Source organism: Pseudorca crassidens, chromosome 13 (genome assembly GCF_039906515.1).
Source record: "Pseudorca crassidens isolate mPseCra1 chromosome 13, mPseCra1.hap1, whole genome shotgun sequence".
Taxonomy (NCBI): Eukaryota; Metazoa; Chordata; class Mammalia; order Artiodactyla; family Delphinidae; genus Pseudorca; species Pseudorca crassidens.
Genome location: NC_090308.1, coordinates 51,800,255 through 51,823,287, shown reverse-complemented (window position 1 = coordinate 51,823,287; position 23,033 = coordinate 51,800,255). Strand labels below are relative to the sequence as shown.

At 42.9% G+C, this 23,033-nt stretch overlaps 1 protein-coding gene across 1 annotated transcript; it reads right to left on the bottom strand.

The window, feature by feature from the left end:
- Nucleotides 1-5,737: 5,737 nt before the first annotated feature.
- LOC137204687 (serine/threonine-protein kinase Sgk1-like) lies at nt 5,738-8,064 on the bottom strand. The gene is given in 2 exon segments (XM_067702443.1): nt 5,738-7,457; nt 7,459-8,064. Coding segments are annotated over 2 exon segments (1,296 nt in total). The 5' UTR covers nt 8,008-8,064; the 3' UTR covers nt 5,738-6,710.
- Between the last annotated feature and the right edge of the window lie 14,969 nt (nt 8,065-23,033).

Below are 23,033 nucleotides of genomic sequence, written 5' to 3'. Positions count from 1 at the left end.
ATATATTTTCTTGCTTATTTGTTTGCTTGTTATTTTGTCTTTCTCCCCTACAATATAAACTCTGTGAAGCAGAGATTTTTGTCTCTTATTCACTGCTATACCCCCTTCCTAACACAATGTCTGACACACACTAGGTGCTCAATAAATGTTTGTTGAATGAATGAACAAATGTTTCTCTGTACCTTCTACTTTCAACTTAATTTCCTTAACTATTTTATTTTTTAATGACTACTTAGTAGGTGTTCAGCACTTTGTTCAATTTTCTTAATTTGGTTTGATTTATTAATTTCAATTTGGTACTGTAACTACAGTGCTTCTCTTTTCTACAGTTTTGTAACTGTTGGGATTAACCATCCCTGCAGTGTTTCCTAGGCAGTCGCGTCTGAAACCTGTTTTGTTCCCTTGTGCCACAACCTTCCCATCTTCTAACCCAATTAATGGCATTAAAAGGACCTTGCAGCTATCTTACGTAACAGAAAGTCAGTATTTTTGGTCAGGAACCAGTTTTGTAACAAACAGCTTTGACGACTCTGCCCCAAGGCCCATGGAGCCTACACATACAGAGATAGTAAGCTGTCACACGTGCTGCTGGGGGTGGTGGTATAGCACTCAGGCTGCCAGGCCAAGTCCTGGACACGGAGCTTCCCTTTGTCCCCAGGTCGTTAGTGTAGTCACTCCCGTCCTGTCTGTCCAGCAGAAGCCTGGTAAACACAATGCTCTGAAGTGATTGAAAGCCAGACACAGGTAAGAAGTTAAATAAGAAATATAAATACAGTAATTCTGCACCATGAAAAGGATGAATCTAAAATAGGAAAACAGGGATTTCCCCTCTGGTCCAGTGGTAAAGAATCTGCCTTCCAATGCAGGGGACGCGGATTTGAACCCTGGTTGGGGAACTAAGATCCCACATGCCGCAGGACACCTAAGCCCATATGCCACAACTACTGAGCTCACGTGCCTCAACTAGAGAAACCGCGTGCTACAAACTGCAGAGCCCACGTGCCCTGGAGCCTGCGCGGCACAACTAGAGAGAAGCCTGAGCACTGCAATGAAAAAGCCCAAGTACTGCAACGAAAAAGATCCTGCGTGCCTCAACTAAGACCTGACACAGCCAAAAATAATAATAATAATAATAAAGAAAATAAATAGATAAAATAGGAAACCAAACAACAAGTATATAATCATAAAGAACTGGGGTGGGTCTGCTAAGACCACCTTCCTCAGTGATTGACACAGCTTTGCTGGGCTCTCACACAGTGTAATTCCCATGTGTTACTCCTCAAGGGACATATTACCTGCCTGTACCATGAAGCCTCTTTATATTTAGCCCTGTGCAGTCATTAATTAGCTCATACATGAGCCCCTGAGTTGGTATCATTAGCTCTCCTTTGCAAACAAGAAAAAGCAAGGGTGTTGGTGCCTAGACTCCAAGCAGTGTGCTGCTGGGCTCAGTAAAGAATCCTGGAATTCCTGAACTTGAGTTTCCTGCACTGTAGAGTCAATGTATCACATTGTCAAACACAGTCAAATGGAAATGACCCAAATACCTGTTGTTCTTGCAGTGTTTTGGCCCCGCCCTTGTGGTCTTCTACCTGAAGGGAGGCTGCTCTCTGCTTGGCACAGTTGGGGCTGGAGGAGAGGGACCGGAGAGGAGGGGCATGGCATGGGGAAGTGGAAGGGACATGCATCATGTGATTTCTAGTCTTTAGAGAGAAGTTACTTGAACTAAGCTTTTTGAGGATGTCTCTTAGGTCTGAAAGTTATGTTGGTCTCCATGGAGCAGGGCTGAACATGCAACGTGGCCTCCCCTTCCAGCATGTTGCTAATAAATCCTAGAAGCAAAAAGCAGACAAATCTTGACTTAAGGCAATATCCCGGCACCAGGAATGGCAGAACAATGAACTATGAAAACAGAGGGAACGTGTGTATATCAATGAGCGGGTCTTCTCTGCAGGCATTTCAGAGGTACCTGCCTGGTCTGCTGAGAGGTAATGCTGACCTGGTTTCACTATTCATATTTCCACAGGATCATCTCTATTTTAATCGTCTCTATAAATTATTCAAATGAGCTCAGAAGCCTTTCTGTACCAGATAGGTAAAAAGTACCTGGGGATTAATTTCTGGAACATCACACCCCAAGAAGAGTCCTCTTAAGGGAGTGCTTGGCACAATCTCTTGAATGCAAGTTACTCTCCCAAGGAGGCGACAGCACTACCAGCCAGGTGACAAGTGGGATGTGGGTTAGGGGTGAGCAGGAGCCTCTGAGCTGTTGCAGTTTTCCAAGCCTCTCCCCTTCCCCTTATTAAGCTCTCTTTATGCCAGGCACTCAAAAGAGAAAGAGTCCTCTTTATTTGCATGCCATAGACAAAAAGGATAGAATAAGTAAAAATAGATAATAGCTAACAGAATAGACAAAAACAGAGAATCTTTCACCCTCTATCTCTTATCTTTGGTCTGATTTAAGAGAGAAGTTTAATAGTAACTGTCGAAACATTTCTTTCAACAGAATGGGCTGGCCAATAAATTGCTCACTGATTCAGGGTATTTTTAAGCAAAAGATACTTACTCTCTGACACTAGGCATATCAGTATGGCTTTAGCTTCTCCTTTGCAGGGAGAGAAGAAGATCACAGTATTCTATGAAAAACTTTGCAAACAGAAGATGATATCTGCTTAATATCTTTAATCAGAAGTGGAATTTGAAAAAAAGTCAAGTATTTTTCCTTCAAAGAGTTATTAGAGTGGGAACTGATTTTGTTGAATTATTTTTTTTTTCTTTTTAAGGTAAATTTGAGACTGCCATGAACACTAAATGTGTTTCTGTGGAAATATAAATTACATAGGTATTTTGGAGAACCGGGTGTCTATCCCTGGCTTGTGGTACTTGGCTGTCTGGAACTTTGGGAAGTGAGTTGTTCTAAACAGCTGAGTTTTATAGATGACTTAGTGTCTATCCTTGTAGGTTGGAAACTTTTAAAGTTTTACTGTTTTGGGTAAAAACTATCTGAAGATATGTTTACTTATTTTTTCTTTTTTAAAACAGAATATGCTAAAATTATTTAGCTTTTTCTTGATGAAGCATGATTATTATGGATAACAGCATTTTTTATGGAAATACAGTAATGTTCTGAGAGCCTATTGAAGTGTATTGTTCTGTCTGCTATTGCAGCAAATTATTTCTGTATTATTCTTTTTTTCTAGAAGTTTCCTTTTATTACCTGTCATTTCTTACTTTTGTCACTGTGTACTTTAAAAAAATCTTTTAAAATGTTTAAAGTGTTTGGATTAGTTACATGTTTGGAAATTAGCTAACAATGCTCTTTAGAATCTTGTATAAAGGAAGGGTAAATGGGCTTGGAGTGAGGCCAAGACTACCTTCTCTAACTGTTCGTATTTAAAAAAAATTTTTTTATTATGTATAAAAATTTTTTTTGGTGTGTAGTATTCTCTCTACACAAAAGTAGAGAGAATAGCATAATGTACCATCACACCATTCAACAATTACCAACTTCTGGGCAGTCTTGTTTTCTCTACACCTCCCCTACTTTCCCACCTTACAGCTGGATTAAAAACTGCTTTCAACATTAGTATGAACTCATACTTAGCTTAATATAGATACAGGTGGTTACATATGGAAACATTTAGGTATATTTGTATATACACCAGTTAGTATACACACACATATTCCCTTGCTCTGTCAGGTGAGCGGGTCTAGAAGCAATGACACCGCAGTAGCAACAAGCACTAGAGCCCAGATCTTGGTTTCTGATACCATTCTCCAGTAAAATAAACCAGGGCTTCTTGAAAAAATGGCTGATTTTAGGACTGGAGCACAAAATATACAAGATGAGCCTGGAATGTCTTATAGTGCCAGAAAGTAAAAATGTACCAAACGCGCGCACACACACACACGTATATGCAATAATAGAGATACGTCAAAAGGTCCTAGAAGCTAACTGAAATAGTTCCCAATAGTCAAAACTGGAACAATTTGAGCAATAAAATAAAGAAAGCAGCACTGTATTATAACACAAAGTATAAAATAAGTATCGTTGAGTCCGTACTGATAGAAATAAGTGAGTAAATAAATAAATAAATAGAGGAGAAGAGACAAAGCTCCAATGCAGAATTTCAAATAATTTATGTAAATACTGCACCTTTAAGGAGGGGGAACATAATAGCCCCACTCTGTAAGTGTGAGCTCCGCATGGGGACTTCCTTCCAAAGACTACGCTATAGAAGGGGGATCAAAGAGTAACTTCACAGTGGAGAAACATGGCAAACATTACCAAAGTCAACATCAGTAGCCACAAATCATGTTGATAGTATGTACCCTTGATATAATATGGTGAAAATCACATTGACCTCTGTACTCGTCTTCACCAAAACCCATAACCCCAGTCTAATCATGAGAGAAACACCAGACAAATTCCAGTAGAGGCTCATTCTACAAAAGGTCAGACCCGTACTCCTCAAAACTGTCAAGGTCATAAAAACCAATGGGAGTCACTCATGGCCAAGAGGAGTCTAAGGAGACATGACAACTAACTATTCAGCTAGTGTCATAATTGTCTGTGCTGTGACTGCATCTCTGCCAAAATTATATTACGGGAATATAAAAGATGAAAAACATCCATTTATTAGGCTTATATGACACTGGTAAAGTTTTAATGTTTAAAAATGTGTATTCATAATGTTAAGAAAGTCAATTCCAGAAGAGGGAAATAGCAGGAAGAGGATTACATTTCTAGCAAGGGTGACTATCACTGGAAGATTTAAGGCACAAACAAAAGAGAAAAGAGAACCAGGTAATGGATGCAGCAGAAGTGAATAAAGAAAGAAGAGGGGACAACAGGAAAAAGAGAAGAGAGAGAGAGATACATACAGTGGAGAGAATGTCAATAATATTCTGTTCGCCAGTAATAATAGCTGCTGACCTAAACAGTCTCTGTTCTGCCATCCCTTTTTTGGATTCTTTATTTACTATGAATACTAACGAAAAATTATCAGAATAAGATTGAGTACTGTTTCTTGACATTTTTCTTTTTCTTCGGTGGTACATAAGATAATTTTCTGGACATGTAATTTCAAAACATGTTTTGGTCTGTTGTCATCTTCTGAACTAACCATGAAAGATAGACTTGTCTTGCATAAACTGAGACAAACATGTATTTACATATTCAGTGAGGAATCTGATTCATGGAGAGTTGACTTATGATTATATCTTTATAAGAAGAGCACTGCTTGCTTAGAAAAGATGGCAACTATGATTACATTTGCCAAACTACTCCATGACTCGGAAGCTAATCTGGAGAAGGACTGAAAAAAATAACAATGCAAAAGAAGCTGTGTCTTGCTGTTCATTAAGTTATATATCTGTGGTCATTTTTTAAGTTATATGTTCAGATATTGTCAGTTGTGACCTTGACACCTTTGCCAATATGTTTTTTGTTTGTTTGTTTGCGGTACGCGGGCCTCTCACTGTTGTGGCCTCTCCCGTTGCGGAGCACAGGCTCCGGACGCGCAGGTTCAGCAGCCGTGGCTCACGGGGCCAGCCGCTCCGCGGCATGTGGGATCTTCCCGGACCAGGACACGAACCCGTGTCCCCTGCATCGGCAGGCAGACTCCCAACCACTGCGCCACCAGGGAAGCCCCGCCAATGTGTTTTTTTTTTTTTTTCAAGGTTTTATTGCAAACCAAAGTTGGTTTATCACACACAAAAAAAGGTGTGTGGTAGGGAGGGGGGGAAAGAATTGTACATTATTATAACCATGTTAATTACAGTACATTAAAATGGTGGTTTACATTACAAATAAGCCTGTAAGTTTAAATATACTAGTGTTACAACCCAATGTACAGACTTCCTTTATACAATACATATAATTATCAGGAATGCAAAAAAGAAACAAAAAAACCCAAAAACATAAATAATGCCCATTTTACAGGTGATATTTTAAACAATGAAAACACCAGGCTCTGACTGACAACTGGGGCATTGGTCCATAAAAACCTTTTCTAAAAATAGAAATATTTGTAGCAGCAATGCTTCTTTAAGCATCTGGATACAAGTCATTGCAAGACCATTTTCGATAAATTTTAGTTATTAACTATATCTTACAAAAAAAACAGCCTACACATAAATTTATCTTCCAAATATGGAAGAACAAACAATGTCCCACGTTGTAGTGTCCTGCAAGTGTCACATTGATGCTTATAACTGAGTCCTTCTGTGAGCAAGCATACCACACTCATACGGCTGATCACACAGGAAAGTCCACAAGGAAGAACAGAACGGAAACACTCGGCAACAGAAAGAACTTTGGAGCTAACACGATCTCATCAGAAAAGGCACGTTTCATAAGATGCGTTATCACGGCCCGGACAGACCTTCAGAAGCTCCTTCTCCGAACAGCGTCCTCCTACGAATGAGACCACTGCATCTGCCTGGGGCAGCCCTCTACTGCTCATTTCAGAGATAGCACCACATTGGAAGGAAGAATAAAGGAAAACCTCACAAGCTCACTGAGGAGGATGTGCTCTTCGAAAAGCTTCCAGCAAACAGTGTGCAATAAGATTGCCAAGATGTGCAAGCTTCCAGGGATGTGCAAATTCTCTTTTAAGATGTCCTGTCAGCTGGCAGCTCTGCCAAAAGGCTAACTAAAACATTTCAAAAACGCCCGTAAAATCCTTCACAACCAACCCTAAGACCATTCAGAGGAAAGAGTCCACGGGAGGTGCGTAGGAAAAGCCCAGGAAGGCCTCGGCCGCTTCCTTGACGCTGGCTGTGAGGAGGATACTGTCGGGCGACCGACCAATGGAGTTGGGGACTGGCTCTTCGGTAAACTCGGGATCAAAGTGCCGCAGGTCGCTGGGTCCACTCACATTTGGGTTAAAAGGGGGAGTAATCTTCTTATTAATGAGATCATCCCAGTTAATTAGGGAGAAGAAGACGTGATTCTTAATCTCCATAAAGTCATTCTTGGCACCAAGCCTCTTTGTCCTGTCCTTCTGCAGGAGGCCCTCCAGGACATGTCTTGCAGAATTTGTAATATTTGGCTTCAACTGGAGGGGTTTGTTCAGAATGTTGTCGTACATCTCAGCTGTGTTTCGGCTATAAAATGGAGGCAGGCCATAGAGCATCTCATATAAGACGGCCCCCAGACACCACCAGTCCACGGTCCTATCATAAGGCTGCTTATGAAGCACCTCAGGTGCAAGATACTCGGGTGTGCCGCAGAAGGTGGATGTCGTGCCATTGTGTTCAATGTTCTCCTTGCAGAGTCCAAAGTCAGTAAGGACAATGTGTCCCTGTGAATCCAGCAAAATATTCTCTGGCTTTAAGTCTCTATAAACGATGTTCAGAGAGTGCAGGTAACCCAAGGCACTGGCTATTTCAGCAGCATAGAACCGAGCCCGTGGTTCCAGGAAGCATCGCTCCCTCTGGAGATGGTAGAACAACCTCTCCACCGTTAATGTAGTCTAGGACAAAGTACAGTTTGTCAGCCGTCTGGAAAGAGAAGTGAAGGCCCACCAGGAAAGGGTGTTTCACGTTCTTCAGGAGAACATTCCGCTCCGACATAATATGCTTTTCCTCCTTCTTTTTCAGGATCGCTTTCTTTTGTAAAACTTTGACTGCATAGAATGCTTCTTCGGCTTTGTGTCTTGCCAGGAGAACCTTTCCAAAACTGCCCTTCCCGATCACTTTCAAGAAGTGAAAGTCAGATGGTTTAGCATGAGGGTTGGATGATGGGCCCAGGTTAATTTGCTGAGAAGGACTTGGTGGAGGAGAAGGGTTGGCATTCATGAGCTCAGGCTCCTGAGGTTGGGAGATTTTCAAAATGGACTGAACTTCAGGGTGTTTGCATGCATAGGAGTTATTGGCAATCTTCTGAATAAAGTTGTTCAGGCCCATCCTTCTCTGTTTCATGAAAGCGATGAGAATTGCTACCATGCCCCTCATCCTGGAGTAAGTGAGGGTGTCCCTAGCAGCCTCGGTTTTCACCGTCATCACCACAGAGAGAGAGCACGAGGACTTGTCAGGCCCGAGAGACCGGCTCAGCCAACACCCGCCAATGTGTTTTTAATATTAACCATCTTGCTGTTCACACAGTGATATGTTCCTAGCAATAGTTATAGTGTGTAGTAACTTGCAAACATTTATAATTGTACTATATATTTCTCTTTTTAAAGTGCTTTTACATTTAAGAAGATGAAATTTAATTTAACTGATTTTTTAAAGTCATAAAGGTTTTACTTTTATTTGGTATTTTGAATGCAGCTATAAATTCTGAATGAATTTATGTTAAGAAGTAAAAAAGAACAGATTCAATATCTCCCCTAGACCTGGGCAAGAATGGCCCCACGTTAAAAAGAACTCTTCTTTGCCTTCCTCCCTGAGGGCAGGCCCTGCTACCACGGTGTGTAGCCCCAGGCCTGAGAGGTGGCAGGGAGTGTGTCCAGAGGATGGAGAAGCAAGGTAATATCCACTTGCGAACGTGGGAGGCCACTTGTAGTGCAGAATGGAGACGGGAGGGAAGAGAAGGAGGCAAAGCTGGGCTTGAGGTCATTTTGAAGGTGTATTTTTTTTTTTTTTTTTTTTTGCGGTACGCGGGCCTCTGACTGTTTTGGCCTCTCCCGTTGCGGAGCACAGGCTCCGGACGCGCAGGCTCAGCGGCCATGGCTCACGGGCCCAGCCGCTCCGCGGCATGCGGGATCCTCCCGGACCGGGGCACAAACCCGCGTCCCCTGCATCGGCAGGGAAGCCTTGAAGGTGTATTTTTAAAGGCAAGAAATTAGAACATACTTTAATAGTTTGTTAGCTTCATTTATAACGTTGAAATATTTAAACATATAGTAAGTGAGCCTCAATTTATATTCTTATTCCCCTTTAGCCACCAATGTTGAGGCAAATTTGGGTAGATTTTAAAAGCAAGACAAAAACACATTAAGCTCATCTGTTCCTATTTTCTTAATTCTCTTAACCTATTAATAAGTACTCTAACAGGTGATCTTTGAATTTAATCATGAATTATAGGTAAAAGGCTCTTACTTAAAGATATATCCTATAAGCTTTTCAGTTTTTAGAATAAGTGTATAAAATCATCCCAAATGTTTTCAGTGCCAGCTCTTCAAGGAGAATATTGGGGGAGGAGGAAGAAAATGGAAAAGCAATTAAATAACCAGCTATTGATACTTAGTTCTTTATGTGTTTAATGCAGAGGAAATATTTTTAGTCTTAAAAAAGGTATCCTGCTCTAAAGGATAAACTGGATGGGAAGGCAAGAGAAATGCACATGGAAAAATTAAAGTAAGACTGCAAATATGAAATCAGTGTTGCTAGTAATAAATGCTTTCAGAAAAGGAATTCAGGAAGTTTGGGTTGTCAGGGAGGCCTCCAGGCTGGACCTTGCAGTGTGAATCAGAATGGGATTGGCACATCTATTTACAATAGCCAGGACATGGAAGCAACCTAAGTGCCCATCGACAGATGAATGGATAAAGATGTGGCACATATATACAATGGAATATTACTCAGCCATAAAAAGAAACGAAATTGAATTATTTGTAGTGAGGTGGATGGACCTAGAGTCTGTCATACAGAGTGAAGTAAGTCAGAAAGAGAAAAATACCATATGCTAACACATATATACAGAATCTAAAAAAAAAAAAAGGTTCTGAAGAACCTAGGGGCAGAACAGGAATAAAGACGCAGATGTAGAGAATGGACTAGAGGACACGGGGAGGGGGGAGGGGAAGATGGGACGAAGTGAGAGAGTGGCATGGACATATATATACTACCAAATGTAAAATAGATAGCTAGTGGGAAGCAGCCGCATAGCACAGGGAGATCAGCTCGGTGCTTTGTGACCGCCTAGAGGGGTGGGAGGGAGACGCAAAAGGGAGGAGATATGGGGATATATATATATATGTAGAGCTGATTCACTTTGTTATAAAGCAGAAACTAACACACCATTGTAAAGCAATTATACTCAATAAAGATATTAAAAAAAAAAAGAATGGGATTGGCACAGACAGATGAGGTGATAATCCTGGGAGGGAAAAGCCACATAGGCTAAGGTACCATGAGACAGGTAAGCCCTACGTGTGTTTGGGGGAACTGGAGACTTACTAATTTGGCAGGAGAGGACGGTTTGTATCACACACAAAGGCAAATGGACTTGAAAGATATGTAGTACTGTCTGTTTAGGGTTCTGAAAGTTTGGGCTTTACCCTGTAGACAGTGGATAGTTGCTGACGGTTTTTGAGGTACAGATGATAGTATGAAATCTGTGACTTGCAAGGAACGATCAAATGGCTGTGTTCAGACGCACTGGCAGAGAGAGATGAGAGGCAGGCAGACCATCTGGCAGGAAGTCCTGAGCTCCTGGACCAGAGAACAGGCCAGGGATCAGACATTTTGAAAAAGAGACTTTTTTTTTTCCACAGAATTTTAAACATTTCCTGATGGTTTTCAGAAATATCAGCAACAGTTTCCACCAGGAACAAATGACTGGTGATGAAATATAATGGAATAATAGAAAATTAAAGTAATATACATTTTCCACTTAGGACACTCATATTCCGTGTCCTAGTGTTTCTTATTTACCTGTCTGCTTCTCTAAATGAAGAAAGGTAAGCACCACCTAACTCATAATTGAAGCAGTTCAAGTATATTTACAAAATTCAACTGTTGGAATATCATTATGTTAACCTTGTCTGTACAGAGCATAGGAAAGTGTCTTTAGCCCCAGGTAATGAGAACATGTCACTCCTTTATATAAAAATGTCACGTCGGGTGAGGCAAGCAATGTGGTAAAGAGGAAAAAGACATTGGAACCTAGGGGTCTGTGAGGTTGTTCTGGTGACGGTCCTTCCACCGAATGGCTCTTAAGACCTGGGGCAAGTCCTTTATCCTTCTGGGACAGCCTCCCTTAAGGAGATTAAATTCTAAAAACTCCAAGGCGCTTTTCAACTCTAACGTTCTCTAATTATGGAGTTAGATCTAACACCAAAAGAGCATTTCATAAAATGGATTTCTAATATACTTTGAGTCAGACTCTCTGGTTAGGTTTCCTGGCGGCTGAGAATAAATGCAAGTATGGATTTATCTACAGTTAATTTGAGGGAAACTTGAGGTAGAGTTTTTGTTTTTTTTTAATGCTGGATGTATAACAAGGTTATTAGGTCATTCAGTATGTGAAATGGTATTTCCCCTTCCCCATGAATCACCGGTAAAAATGGGTTAGTGTGTAGATGTAACTTTTTTGGGTTTTTTTTTTTTTTTTTTTTTTTTTTGCGGTAAGCAGGCCTCTCTCACTGTTGTGGCCTCTCCCGTTGCGGAGCACAGGCTCCGGACGCGCAGGCTCAGCGGCCATGGCTCACGGGCCCAGCCGCTCCGCGGCATGTGGGATCTTCCTGGACCAGGGCACGAACCTGCGTCCCCTGCATCGGCAGGCAGACTCTCAACCACTGCGCCACCAGGGAAGCCCTGGTAGATGTGACTTAATGGATGATATTCCTTCTGTGAAATTTTTAGGGACTGCCCACGAGGGACAGGAAGTGTGGCCAGTTCCCTGTAGACAGTGTGGTAAATTGGTTAAAAGCATACATTCTGGAGTCACATCACCTCAGGTTCAAATCTGAGTTCTGCCACTTGTTAGCTGTATGACCTTGGGATAGTTACTAAACCTTTCTGTGCTTCTGTTTCCTCATCTGCCTCATTGGGTTGCCGTGGGGATTAAGTGAGTTTATTACAAGTAAAGCACTGGAACACCACCCACCACAAGGATTTGGTAAGATGTTATTATTATTAGACAAGGCAGGAATAAAGCTATTTATCTAGGAAGGCACCCTGGCATGGAGAGCTGGAGGCGTAATTATGTGGACCAGCCTATCTCCTTCAAGATCAGTTCAGCCACTTTTGCAATGATTTTTTGTATTGGTCGGATTGTAACTCCAAAGCCACAAAAAATGACTGTTCTCATCATTGTTTCATCCTATTTGCGGTTTGCTAAAGATGAATGTATTTTTTTCTGTATGCTTTCAAGAAGGAATGTTCTGCAGTGAACATTCAGGAAGAGGAGGTTTAGAGGCAGAACGAAGGAAGTGGATCTTATGTTAGCATTGTGCTTCCAGTAGATAGTGAATATTCTTTAAAAGGTGTTTTCTGGGGGAAAATTCTGCTATAGGTCGAGGAACTAAAATTTCAAGTTCAGCTGAAGCAGTGAGTCAGGGTTTCTAAGACCAGCCCCATCCAGGCTACTTCATCTTAGATAACAAACTGAGGTTGGTTTTCAACTCATAGCTAATGGATTACCTCAGATTACCTCAAATTAAGCTTCATTTATTTGGGTTTTAGAAAACTCCTAGCAAAACATCTCACTTTCAGTCATCCCTGGTGATCCGAGCTCTGACCAAATAGACAGAAAAGAAAAAAAGAGAGAGGGAGGGGGACGATGGGTCTTCTTGTAGCCCCACCCTTCCTTCAGACCTTTGCCCTATTGGAGAGCAACTTTCTGCTGAGGTTTTCCTGAAGTTTCTCTCTGTTCCTTAGCTGAGAGGGAACCACGTTTATGGGGCTCATCAGAAGAGGGTGTGAAGGCTTTCTTCCTGTCTGAAGGATCTCAAGCCATGAAAAGGTCTTTTCATTCTCCATTTGGTGGAGCCAGAGCAGGGCACTGGGCCGTTTGGGAGAGGTGTGCCAAGGCACCAGTTCCTTCCCTTAGGGCAGGGGAGGCTCTGTAGGAGTTCCTGTCCCTCCTCCAGGAGGAGGGCACACTGTGCTCCCTGGCGGGGAGCCAGACAGCAGCTCAAGTGCCAGAATTGTGCCTCCTGATCTGGGATGTGGCCATCCACAGTGTGAGACAAAGTGTGGAGGGACGGCGATGGTTTCCACGACTGCCCCCTAGGTTTAGAAGATGCCAGGAGAACCCTTCATACGCTGCCCTCCGAGGCTAGATCTGCACGCCGTGGAAGAGCTGCTCTGTAATGAGGGTGCAGGAAAATGAAAAAGAAAATGAGTGTGTTTTCTTTTATTTTAAGAAGATTAGCTCTATCTTATCTCTCCTTCTAAACCTTTAATTCCAATTATGTTTGTAACCAGACAAAGCCAGTTAAACTGTGGTTTGGGCTGAGGCTGATGACAGCTACAATCTAGAAACTGATGCACAGGCTGAATTGTAAAATCTTGGGCTGAAAGTAATGGCCACGTGGGACAACGCCTGAAGGATTGGGTTGTGCCTCTCACACATCTGCTAAGGACAGGTCGACATTTGACAGAGCACAAATCAATGGAAAGAATGCCCATGTCAAGTGTATTTTGCAGGCATTCTTTGAATACCGACACCAGCTTTACTTTTGAACCCTTTCAGGCTGAGGAGACCATGCCTTTCCCAGGCCTTTTCTAATCGGTGTGTACCTCTGATTAGACATAAACACAGGACAAGAGAAACCTTGCTGGGGTAATAGCTGATGCTCAATGAATGTGTGAAGGAATGAATGAATGAACCCAGTTTCGCATGGGCCTTGACACCAAGAGCATATACTTTAATCAAAAATCATTTCCACCAGTGGAACATCTGTATCCTTCCTGGTGTTTTACATGTATTCTATGATTGTATGTTCACTCTCCTTATAGCAGCTACAACATGTTATACAGATTTCACCTTGTTCTATTTGAATCTCATATTCCACCCCCCCTTATAATCTAGAAGGTGCGTATTTTATCATTTGTGCATTTCTCATGTCCAGGTCACCCCCTCCACCTGGACCCGCAACTCAGCCTTGCTTTCTGAATTGTGAGGAGGACTACTCATCTGAGTGGCATTCCTTTGATTGGGTAGGACTCAGTATGCGAAAGCAGAAACAATGAAGATTATTCCTTGTCATCACTGTCTTTTCAAAAAAGTTCTATGGGGCTTCCCTGGTGGCGCAGTGGTTGAGAGTCCACCTGCCGATGCAGGGGACACGGGTTCGTGCCCCGGTCTGGGAAGATCCCACATGCCGCGGAGTGGCTGGCCCCGTGAACCATGGCCACTGAGCCTGCGCGTCCAGAGCCTGTGCTCCATAACGGGAGAGGCCACAGCAGTGAGAGGCCCCCGTACCGCAAAAAAAAAAAAAAAATTCTATGAACTATTTCCTTTCCGTTCCCTGGATTTATCACTCCTTCTTAGAAAGTAAAAATCTTTAATTCCAGTGATTTAAATGTCTGGCCCAATGTAGTAGTTAAAATTCTAAATGTCATCCAAGTGGTCATTCTCCCTTTGCCCAGCTAGGGTTGGTTTTGGGTGGGGCCCCCTGCAGGGAGGGAGGGGGTAGCTGGCTTCTGCTCTGTTCCCCCCGCTCCCCGATTTTACCCCTTTGCTCTTCAGTCCCAGCTCACACTCATTCTCTGTGGGTTAGGCCCAGACGGAGTGGGGATTTGGGTGGAAAAGGGGCACTGTCTTATGTTGAAGGTGTTGTCTGGCTTAAGTGGATATTTATAGCTGCTTCTTTCTCTCCAGGGGCTTTTGTGGTTTTCTCTAGGGCTCTTGTTGGACATATAGCTCACTGTAATTCCCAGGGTGGCCAGAACTTGCCCCTTAGCCCTCAGGCGTTGAGTCCACCCCACACTGACCCTGCTAGAGTCCAGATCCACACCCTCCCCCTTCTCGGACAGAGTCTCAGTCAAGACTGCTCCAGGCTGGCTCTCTCCTGCAGGGTCCACATCTGTTCCATGGAAAACTTCCCTCACCATCAGTCCAAATACCAGTGCCTCCTTCTTTCTGTCCAATAATCTCAGCCCCTTAACTTTAGATCTCCCAAATGTGAGGCAGACACTTGTCTTCTGTCTCTCCCAGCCTCTAAGAGACACACATGAAGCTCTCCATTTGTCCCCCTGAATTTCTCTCACTAGGCTTGAGGGAGGGGAAGCACCTGTGTTCTCTCTTCCACGGGGGAAGTGAGAGAGGGAAGAAAAATTCCACCCTGCAGCAGCCTTCTCCAAATGCAATCTCTTTCACAGCTTCTTTGACTTCAGAATTTCTTACACTGGCTCTGAGACATCACCTCTGCAAGTCCTGGTATAGGCGGTCGATGCACCTCACTTTGGAATGTGCAGGTACCTGGCACTACGGGTTTGTTCTCAGATTTGAGGTTTACCTGAAACTGAGCACAAAGCATTCCATTTCAACATCCTGTTACATATGTATATAGAGGATAGGTATTTTTACAAACCCTGCTCATTGTACTGTGTTGACATGGAGAAATTGTATAAAACAATAATAGCAGATTCTTACATAGCACAGCATTTATTGTATGCCAGGCACCGTTCTAATCCTGGCATTGTTTAGTGTTTTTGTTTTTATAGCAGTATTCACATATTTATTGAAAGGTATAAAATACATGTGGCCAATGTTGTTATTTTCATTTGCAAATGGAAGTGTCGGAAAGTATAAAGACCTGTACTTAACTTTTTGTCAAGGTTATCTGCCGTCAAACTACTCTCATTGAGGCTTCTGCAGGTCTGGAATTCTCTTTCCACTGGATAAGAGTATATAGTGGGAATCCCAGTAGATGATAACTTACTTGTTAAAAAAAAAAGAAAATCAGCACAGTCAAGTTTCTTAGTCGTAAGGATTTTTGGATTTTGTCCTTGAAAGAGGTCAGGATCTTCCCGAGTCCTGGGTCCTTGAATGTTCTTTCAGTCATCAAAAGTGGAGTCCTTTATTTTCTCATACTCTGATTCCAATGACAATTCATTCATTTTTAGTTTTTGTTTTTCCAATTTAAGATCAATTAGATTACCAGTTTATTATAAAAGGATGCAACTCAGGAACAGCCAGATGGAAGAAATGCATAGGGCAAGGTATGGAGAAGGGACCACAGAGCTTCCATGCCCTCTCCAAGCACACCCCTCTCCCAGCACCTCCACATGTTCACAACCCAGAAGCTCCATTTAATCCTTATAACAACTCTGAGGTAGATACAGTTATTACTCCTATTTCTCCAGATGAGAACCCTGAGGAATAGAGGTCTCTCGACTTGCCCAAGGTCACTCAGTAGTAAGTGTCAGAGCTGGGATTTGAACCTGTGTAACAAAGCTACATGTGTGCTCCTGACCACTGCATTATGCCGCCTCACATGCTATTGTAGAGGGAGGGGCATCCTCTCTGGAGCCAGGCGGACCTGGGATGAATTCCATCCAGCTCTACTTGCCATGTGACTTTGGAAAAGTTACTCTTACCTCTAGTTTCTTCCTCCGGAAAATGAGGATAATGCATTTGGCCTTTTGCATCCATGTGGCATGCATCCGGTGGGACTGGGCCCTTCCCACTCCTTCTCTACTCTCCTCCCACCATGCTAGCTGAAGAAGAGTCTGTTTACATCAGGTGCTCCGAATCCTTTAGGATCTGTCCAGCATGGCGATAGTAAGCCCTGCTCTTGCTTAGCAAGCAACCAGAGATGGCATTTCTGCTCTGTTTAATGTGTGGTCCTCTCTTTAAGAATGTAGGGAAGGTCCTGCAAAGATATTTCTCTATTTCTGGTCAAATGCAGGCCTTGAGTGAAGTTTCTCAGTTGTGTGTCCTTCTTCCAAGTAGTCCTGAAACATTTTCAGGAGCAGCAGAGCTTTGGGGAAGGGTTCTAGCAGGATGTGAGTAGTTCCTCCAGCAGCCTGGCTATGATCAAGACTGTACACAAGGGCACCATGTGGTCCCGGGGACCTTGGCAGAGGGGGTGCTCTGGTGCATTTAAGTGGAGAAAAACCTACAGTTTCACCCTTCATCTTCTTTAACATGTGAAAGTGGCACCATGAGTTCTGGTATCAAACAGACCTGGGTTCAAAGCCCAGTCACATGACTTTGCAAGACAGGTCAATTAATTTAGTCTTACTGAACCTCAGTTTTCTCACTTATGAAATGGGACCATAATATTTACCTCTTGGGGTGGCTGTGGGGCTTAAATATTATCAGGGCTCCTCAGAAATTAAGAGAGGCCGAGCTCACTCCCATTTTAGAAACTCCTAATACATTAGAACAACAACAACAACCAAAAGTCAAAATGTCAAAAATAGGGTTATGAAAATACTGATTTTTACTTTTACTAAATTTTTACTTTTTAAAAATTAATATTCTTAGCATACACAAATATAATTATGTATTTGCAAGATAAGGATATGCTAAAAAATACTAGTTTATATTTCATGAGATGTCATTTTATAAGGGACAAAAATTCCTGTTATTGTCTCCATGTACTTGAGTCTTTTATGTCATTGACAAATACAAGTTTGTATCTGAGGCCCTTCATGAATGTGAGCCCTGGGCTGACTGCCATGCTCCTGCCCCTTGTTAGGGACCTCAGGCTTTGCCGAAGTCGCCGACTCATAGGAGGCACTCCCGGACCTTAATTACCATCCTCCCTTCTTTCCATTTCCCTTTCTGCAGCTGCCACTAGAACACAGTGAGAAGGCCTTCCATAGCGCTTTCATGGATTTGGCCTTAGCATTGTTCCAGGGCCCCATAACTTTTTTCTTGCAACTTGAGATCTTATTTTACTTTCATTAGTTTCCTTGCACTGGGGCAATAAGGACACTGGAAATAGTCTCACTTCATTATTGTTTATCATCCATTTTTTAAAATTGAGAAGTGATCCACATACCATAAAACTTGTCCTTTTAAAGTATACAGTGGTTCAGTGGTTTTTATTTCCAAGGTTGTACAGCCATCACCACTACCTAATCCCAGAACATCTTCAGCACCCCAAAAATAAACCCATCCATAGTCCCTCCCCACTCCCTCTCCTCCCGCCACCCCCCCCCCACCCCATCCTTGGCAACCGTTAATCCATTTTCTGTCTCTGTGGATTTGCCTGCTCTGGATATATGGTAAAAGTGGAATTATACAATATGTGGTCTTTTGTGTCTGGCTTTTTTCACTTAGCATCATGGTCTCAAGTTTCTTCCAGTATGTAGTATGTATTGCAACATAATATTCTCCTGCATGGATATGCCAGATTTTGTTTATTCATTCATCAGTCAATGAACTTTGGGGTTGTTTCCACTTTTTCGCTATTATGAATAATATTACCGTGAACATTCATGTTCAAGTTTTTTTTGTGAACATGTATTTTCAATTCTGATAGTATATACCTAACAGTGAAGTTGCTGGGTCATATGGTACTTTTATGTACCAAAACTGGTACTACCAAACTGTTTCCCAAATTGGCTGCAATTTTACAATATATAAGAGTTCTAATTTATCCATATCCTCACCAGAATTTGTCATTGTTTTGATTGTATCTATCCTAGTGGGTGTGAAGTGGTATCTTATTATGCTTTTGATTTGTGTTTGCCTAATGACTAATGATGTTGAGCATCGTTTCATGTGCTTACTGTCTATTTGTATATCTTCTCTGGAGGAATGTCTATTCAAGTCCTTTTAGAATTGGGTTATTTGTATTTTTGTTGTTGAATTGTAAGAGTTCTGGATACTAAACCCCCACATGTGGTTTGATGTTTGATTTACAAGATATGTGATTTGCAGATATTTCCTCCCATTCTGTGGGCTATCTTTTCACTTTCTTGCTAGTATTCTTAGAAGCGCAAAAGTTTTTATTTTTGATGAAGTCCAATTTATCTGTATATATTTTTGGTGCTTTACATATTATAAGAAACCATTGCCAAATTTAAAGTCACAAAGATTTACACCTATGTTTTCTCTTAAGAGTTTATAGCTTTAACTTACATTTAGGTCTTTGATCAGTTTTGAGTTATTTTTTTATATATGGGGTGAGATGGGGGTCAGCATCCAGTTTTTTGCTAGAATTATAGTTTATTTTCTCAGTGACATGATGTCTGGGAAGACATAATTGCAGAAATGATTGCCAGGACTTAAGGGAAGTATAAAGCTCATAAGGTCTGAGGTCCAGTGATTCTCATTAGGTCTAGTATGGCCGGCAAAGATGGTGTGGGCCACAGGAGGGCCTGGCTGACCCTGTGACCAAGCTAGGATTGCTCAATGCAGCCTAGCATGTACCAAGAGGATCTGAGTATTAAAGGAAACTTGGCTGCTACAATGGAGATGAAAGTTCAGCTTAGAAGAATTCTGTCACTCTGACGAAGTAAATTTAGGAAGAGAATAATTACAAACCCTTACCAGCTGGTGATTCTTATCAGCCAGTAGAATTAGACCATGACTCATATGTCTGCAGTACTCCATGCTAGTCTTTATGATGATGAGGCCTCTAGCTCTTCCTTTCCCTAATCTCAGCTGCACCTCCTTCAGAAACAGCAAGAGGGAGAGGCGAGGCTTACTCTTGCCCCAGAGATTCCTTTGCCTTCTCAGCTGGAGACCCTCCATTGGGCCCTCTGGGTTCCTCTCCACCCTTCTCCAGGTCTGGCTTTGGCCTCTCGCTTCCTGATGAGCTCAGTCAAAGGGAGTCACACCAGGAGATCAGAGGGAGGGAGGGGAGATGGGGCATCTACCCACCCTGATCCCCTCCCTCCGGGGTGGCTGCAGGCTCCTCTCAGTGTCCTACTCAGCACAGCCCTCTGCTCTGTCTGTCCTGGTATCTGCTCCCTCCTTGCCCTTCAGACCCGTTAGCAGCCTCGGAGCAGGACATAAGCTTCTTCGCGCCCTGCCCACACCTTTGCCCTGTTGTCAGACTCTCATCAAATTCTCCCACTCTTCCTGTACTTACTTACACCTGACTGATACACCTTATCTCCCAGTCAGGCATGTATGTGCAGACCAGACCTGAATCAAGCCTTTCACTATCTGTGAGTGCCTCTATTCATTAAGCGGATGTCTTTCAAGTACCTATTATACATGTGAGATGCCTCTTATGAGCCAGCTCTTTTAGGCAACTGGGGGTTTGGGGTGAGTGAAATAGGGAAAGTCCCTGCTCTCCAGGAACCTGCATTCTGACGGGAGACAATCAAATAGATACATTGTATCATTAGCTAGTGGTAGGTGCTGGGGGAAGCAGCACAGGCAGAGGAAGCAGAAATGATGGCAGGGAGTGCCATTTTAGATAGCATCAGCAGTCACGGAAGGCCTCCCTGAAGGGACTTGAGTTAAGTGAAGAATGCCCATGCAGCTCTGTGGGAGAAGGGCAGCACACACAAAGGCCCTTGGCTCTGTGAAGGAGTGGTAACGAGAGCACAGCGGCTGGAGGGGAGCGACTGAGGCAGGCAGGGGCTGGATCACGCAGGGGCTTGATGGCCATTGTCAGAGCTTTGAATTTCTTTCTGAACATCATGGAAGCCATTGGAGGATTTTAAGCAGGGGAGTGACATGATCTGACTTGTGGTTTTAAAAGGATCGCCATTCAGCGGGACCAGGGAAAAAGGGTCCCTAGATAGCACTGTCAACTGACAAAAATAATACAATGTAGTAACAAGTTTGATGTCCTTTATTCAAGGGAAAGGACTGGATCTGGGAAGTGCAGTGCCTCACAAGCGGTGGAGCTCTCTTCCTGAGGGATTTTGGGCAAGAGCGAGATTTATGCAGCGTTGGAAGTGGCAACAAGGAAACAGGATGTGATTGGCTAGGAGGTGGTGATTTCCATATAAGGCTAGTAGGTGCTGGTTTCTAGGGCGAGGTGAGCTAAAGCTGAGTTGGAGAATTGTGATTGGTGTGTGTTCGGTTTCCTTGACAGGTGTTTCCTATAAGAGCCGGATGACTTAGATTTGTGATGTGGGCTAGGCTACTGGGGCAGTCTCCATTTTATGGGCCCCCATATACGAATTACCTTTATCAGCAACTAGCCTTGCCTCTTCCTGTGTGGCCTCAGCCACATTCCCTAACCCATCCCAGGAGGCTGAGTGTCTATCTACCCAATGAACTTGACACGGTATCTATGGTGCGGGAACATACCGAGAGAGACGCCCCCAGAAGATGGCTGGATGCTCCCAAGAGACAGCAGAAATTACATTTGAGGTGGCGGGGGGATTAAAAAGGAAATTGATAAGAGGGAGACAAGCAAGAGGGTTATGAGGGAAGACAAGGGGGAACCAGAGAAACAGAGTGGTTCCCGGTAGAGCAGTGTGGTGAAAGCTGGTATAGAGAGCGGAGGGTAAGAACATGGGATTCGGAGCCCAGCAGCACTGGGTTTGAATCTGGACACTGTTGATTCGTCCTCTGCCCTTGGGCAAGTTACTTACCTTCTCTGAACTTGCTTCCTCATTTGAAAATGGGGACAGTAACAAGTACCTCTTCAGAGTCAATAAGATTATGTATATCAAGCACTTAGCAACATGTTTGGGACATAGTTAACCCTTATGGTTGAAATTTATAAAAATATAATACAAATATCTGCTATTTGGTGTCCCCCAAGACTTCCAGCCATAGGAGGACACCTGTCCTTCAATGTTCAAATTAAAAGAGGGAAGCCCCCTTCCACATGCTGGGCAAAGCCAGAGGCCTCCCTGCCCTCCCCCACCTCTGGCACTGACCCTTCTCAGGGTGTCCACTCCCTCTCTCACCTCTCCTCCCATGTTTCCTTTGGCCACACGTCAGCCTGTACGTGGACTTCAGTTCCCTTCTTGATTCTCCAGAAGCACCACTACCCTCACAGTCGCATACAGAGAACTCTTACTGAGGGTGTGGCACAGTATGGCTAGCAATTGAAAATCATGTATTCATCACTACTGTTGATAAAATTTCCTCAGCCATTCTCCACACTGGGAATGACTCACTGACCTTTTCTCTAAGTCTCAACCTTTATTCTATTTTTAGAGGCCAGTCTTCAATCCCCCAAATTCCTTTTTTTTAAAATTTCCCATGAAGATCTATGCTTCCTACTCTGATCTGTCCTATTTTTCAATATATAAATCTTTTAAAAATTTCTCTAAACCAAGGGCCATCTTATTTGAGATGTCTATCCACTAAAATGCACAGATTTTGAAATGATTATCTTCTTTTCCACATAATTTGATTCTTGTTAGATATGAGTCTCTTAAATGGAAGAGAGCGTATAGACTGAGCCTGCTGCTGCGTGCCCTTCCTCCACCTCCTGATGAAATGGATCCGGTATGTGTTTTGTTGCAGAGATCGGAAATCTCCTTTCTGTTAGTAAACAAGATATTTGATATCATAGAAGGAAAAAAACCCTTAGTGTTTACTGCATAGTGAGAATCAGGAAGCAGGGGAGATAACAGTATCAACATCTGAAAAGCCAGGAGAGAGCAAAGGATCTCCCTTATCTTCTGAACCAAGAAAGCAGTCAACCTTTCCACTTAGATGGAGAGCCAAACATTTGCTACCCTTGTTAACACACAAAAGGTGCCTCTCTTGCCTTCAAAGGCTGCCTGTTGATCACCAATAAAGTCCCAAGCAACCCCTACGGGAACTCTGTTTCAGCCAGAGTGTTTCATTGGCTCCTCCCTAAATAGACATTGCACTTTTCCATCTCTGCTTTGCTCACGCTCTTCCTTTGTCCTGGGATGCTGATCTACCTCATTTCTACCTAACACAACTATTCAAACTCCAGCTTGTGCCACCGCTTTCACAAAGCCTTCCCTGACTGCTCTCCTCCTTCACATTCCTAGTTTAAGAATTGCTACAACTTATCAGATACATGCTGCTTTATTTTGTCCCCACAGAGTTGCCTATATTATGGTCCCCAGTAGATTAAAGTTTCTCAAATACATGGATTAATCTTTACACTTAAAAAAAAATCTATTGCAAAATGTAGCCCAGCAAAAAGTGGCCAATAAATATTTATTGATATTGAATTAGTTTTCTATTGCTGCATAACATCATGAATTTAGCAGCTGAAAACAACATGCATTTCATTGTCTCAGATTCCATGGGTCAGGAGTCTGAACAAGGCTTAACTGGATTCTCCACTCAGGGTCTCACAACCTGCAATCATGGTGTCAGCTGGGCTGGAGTTGCATCTGAGGCTAGGAGTCCTCTTCCAAGCTCCTGTGGCTGTTGGCAAGATTCCACTTCCTTGCTGTAGACCTCATAGCAGCTTGCTTTTCAAAAGTCATCAGGGGAGAGTCTTTGATGCTTCAAGTTTCTGACCTCTGGGCTCTCTTTTAAAGGGCTCACC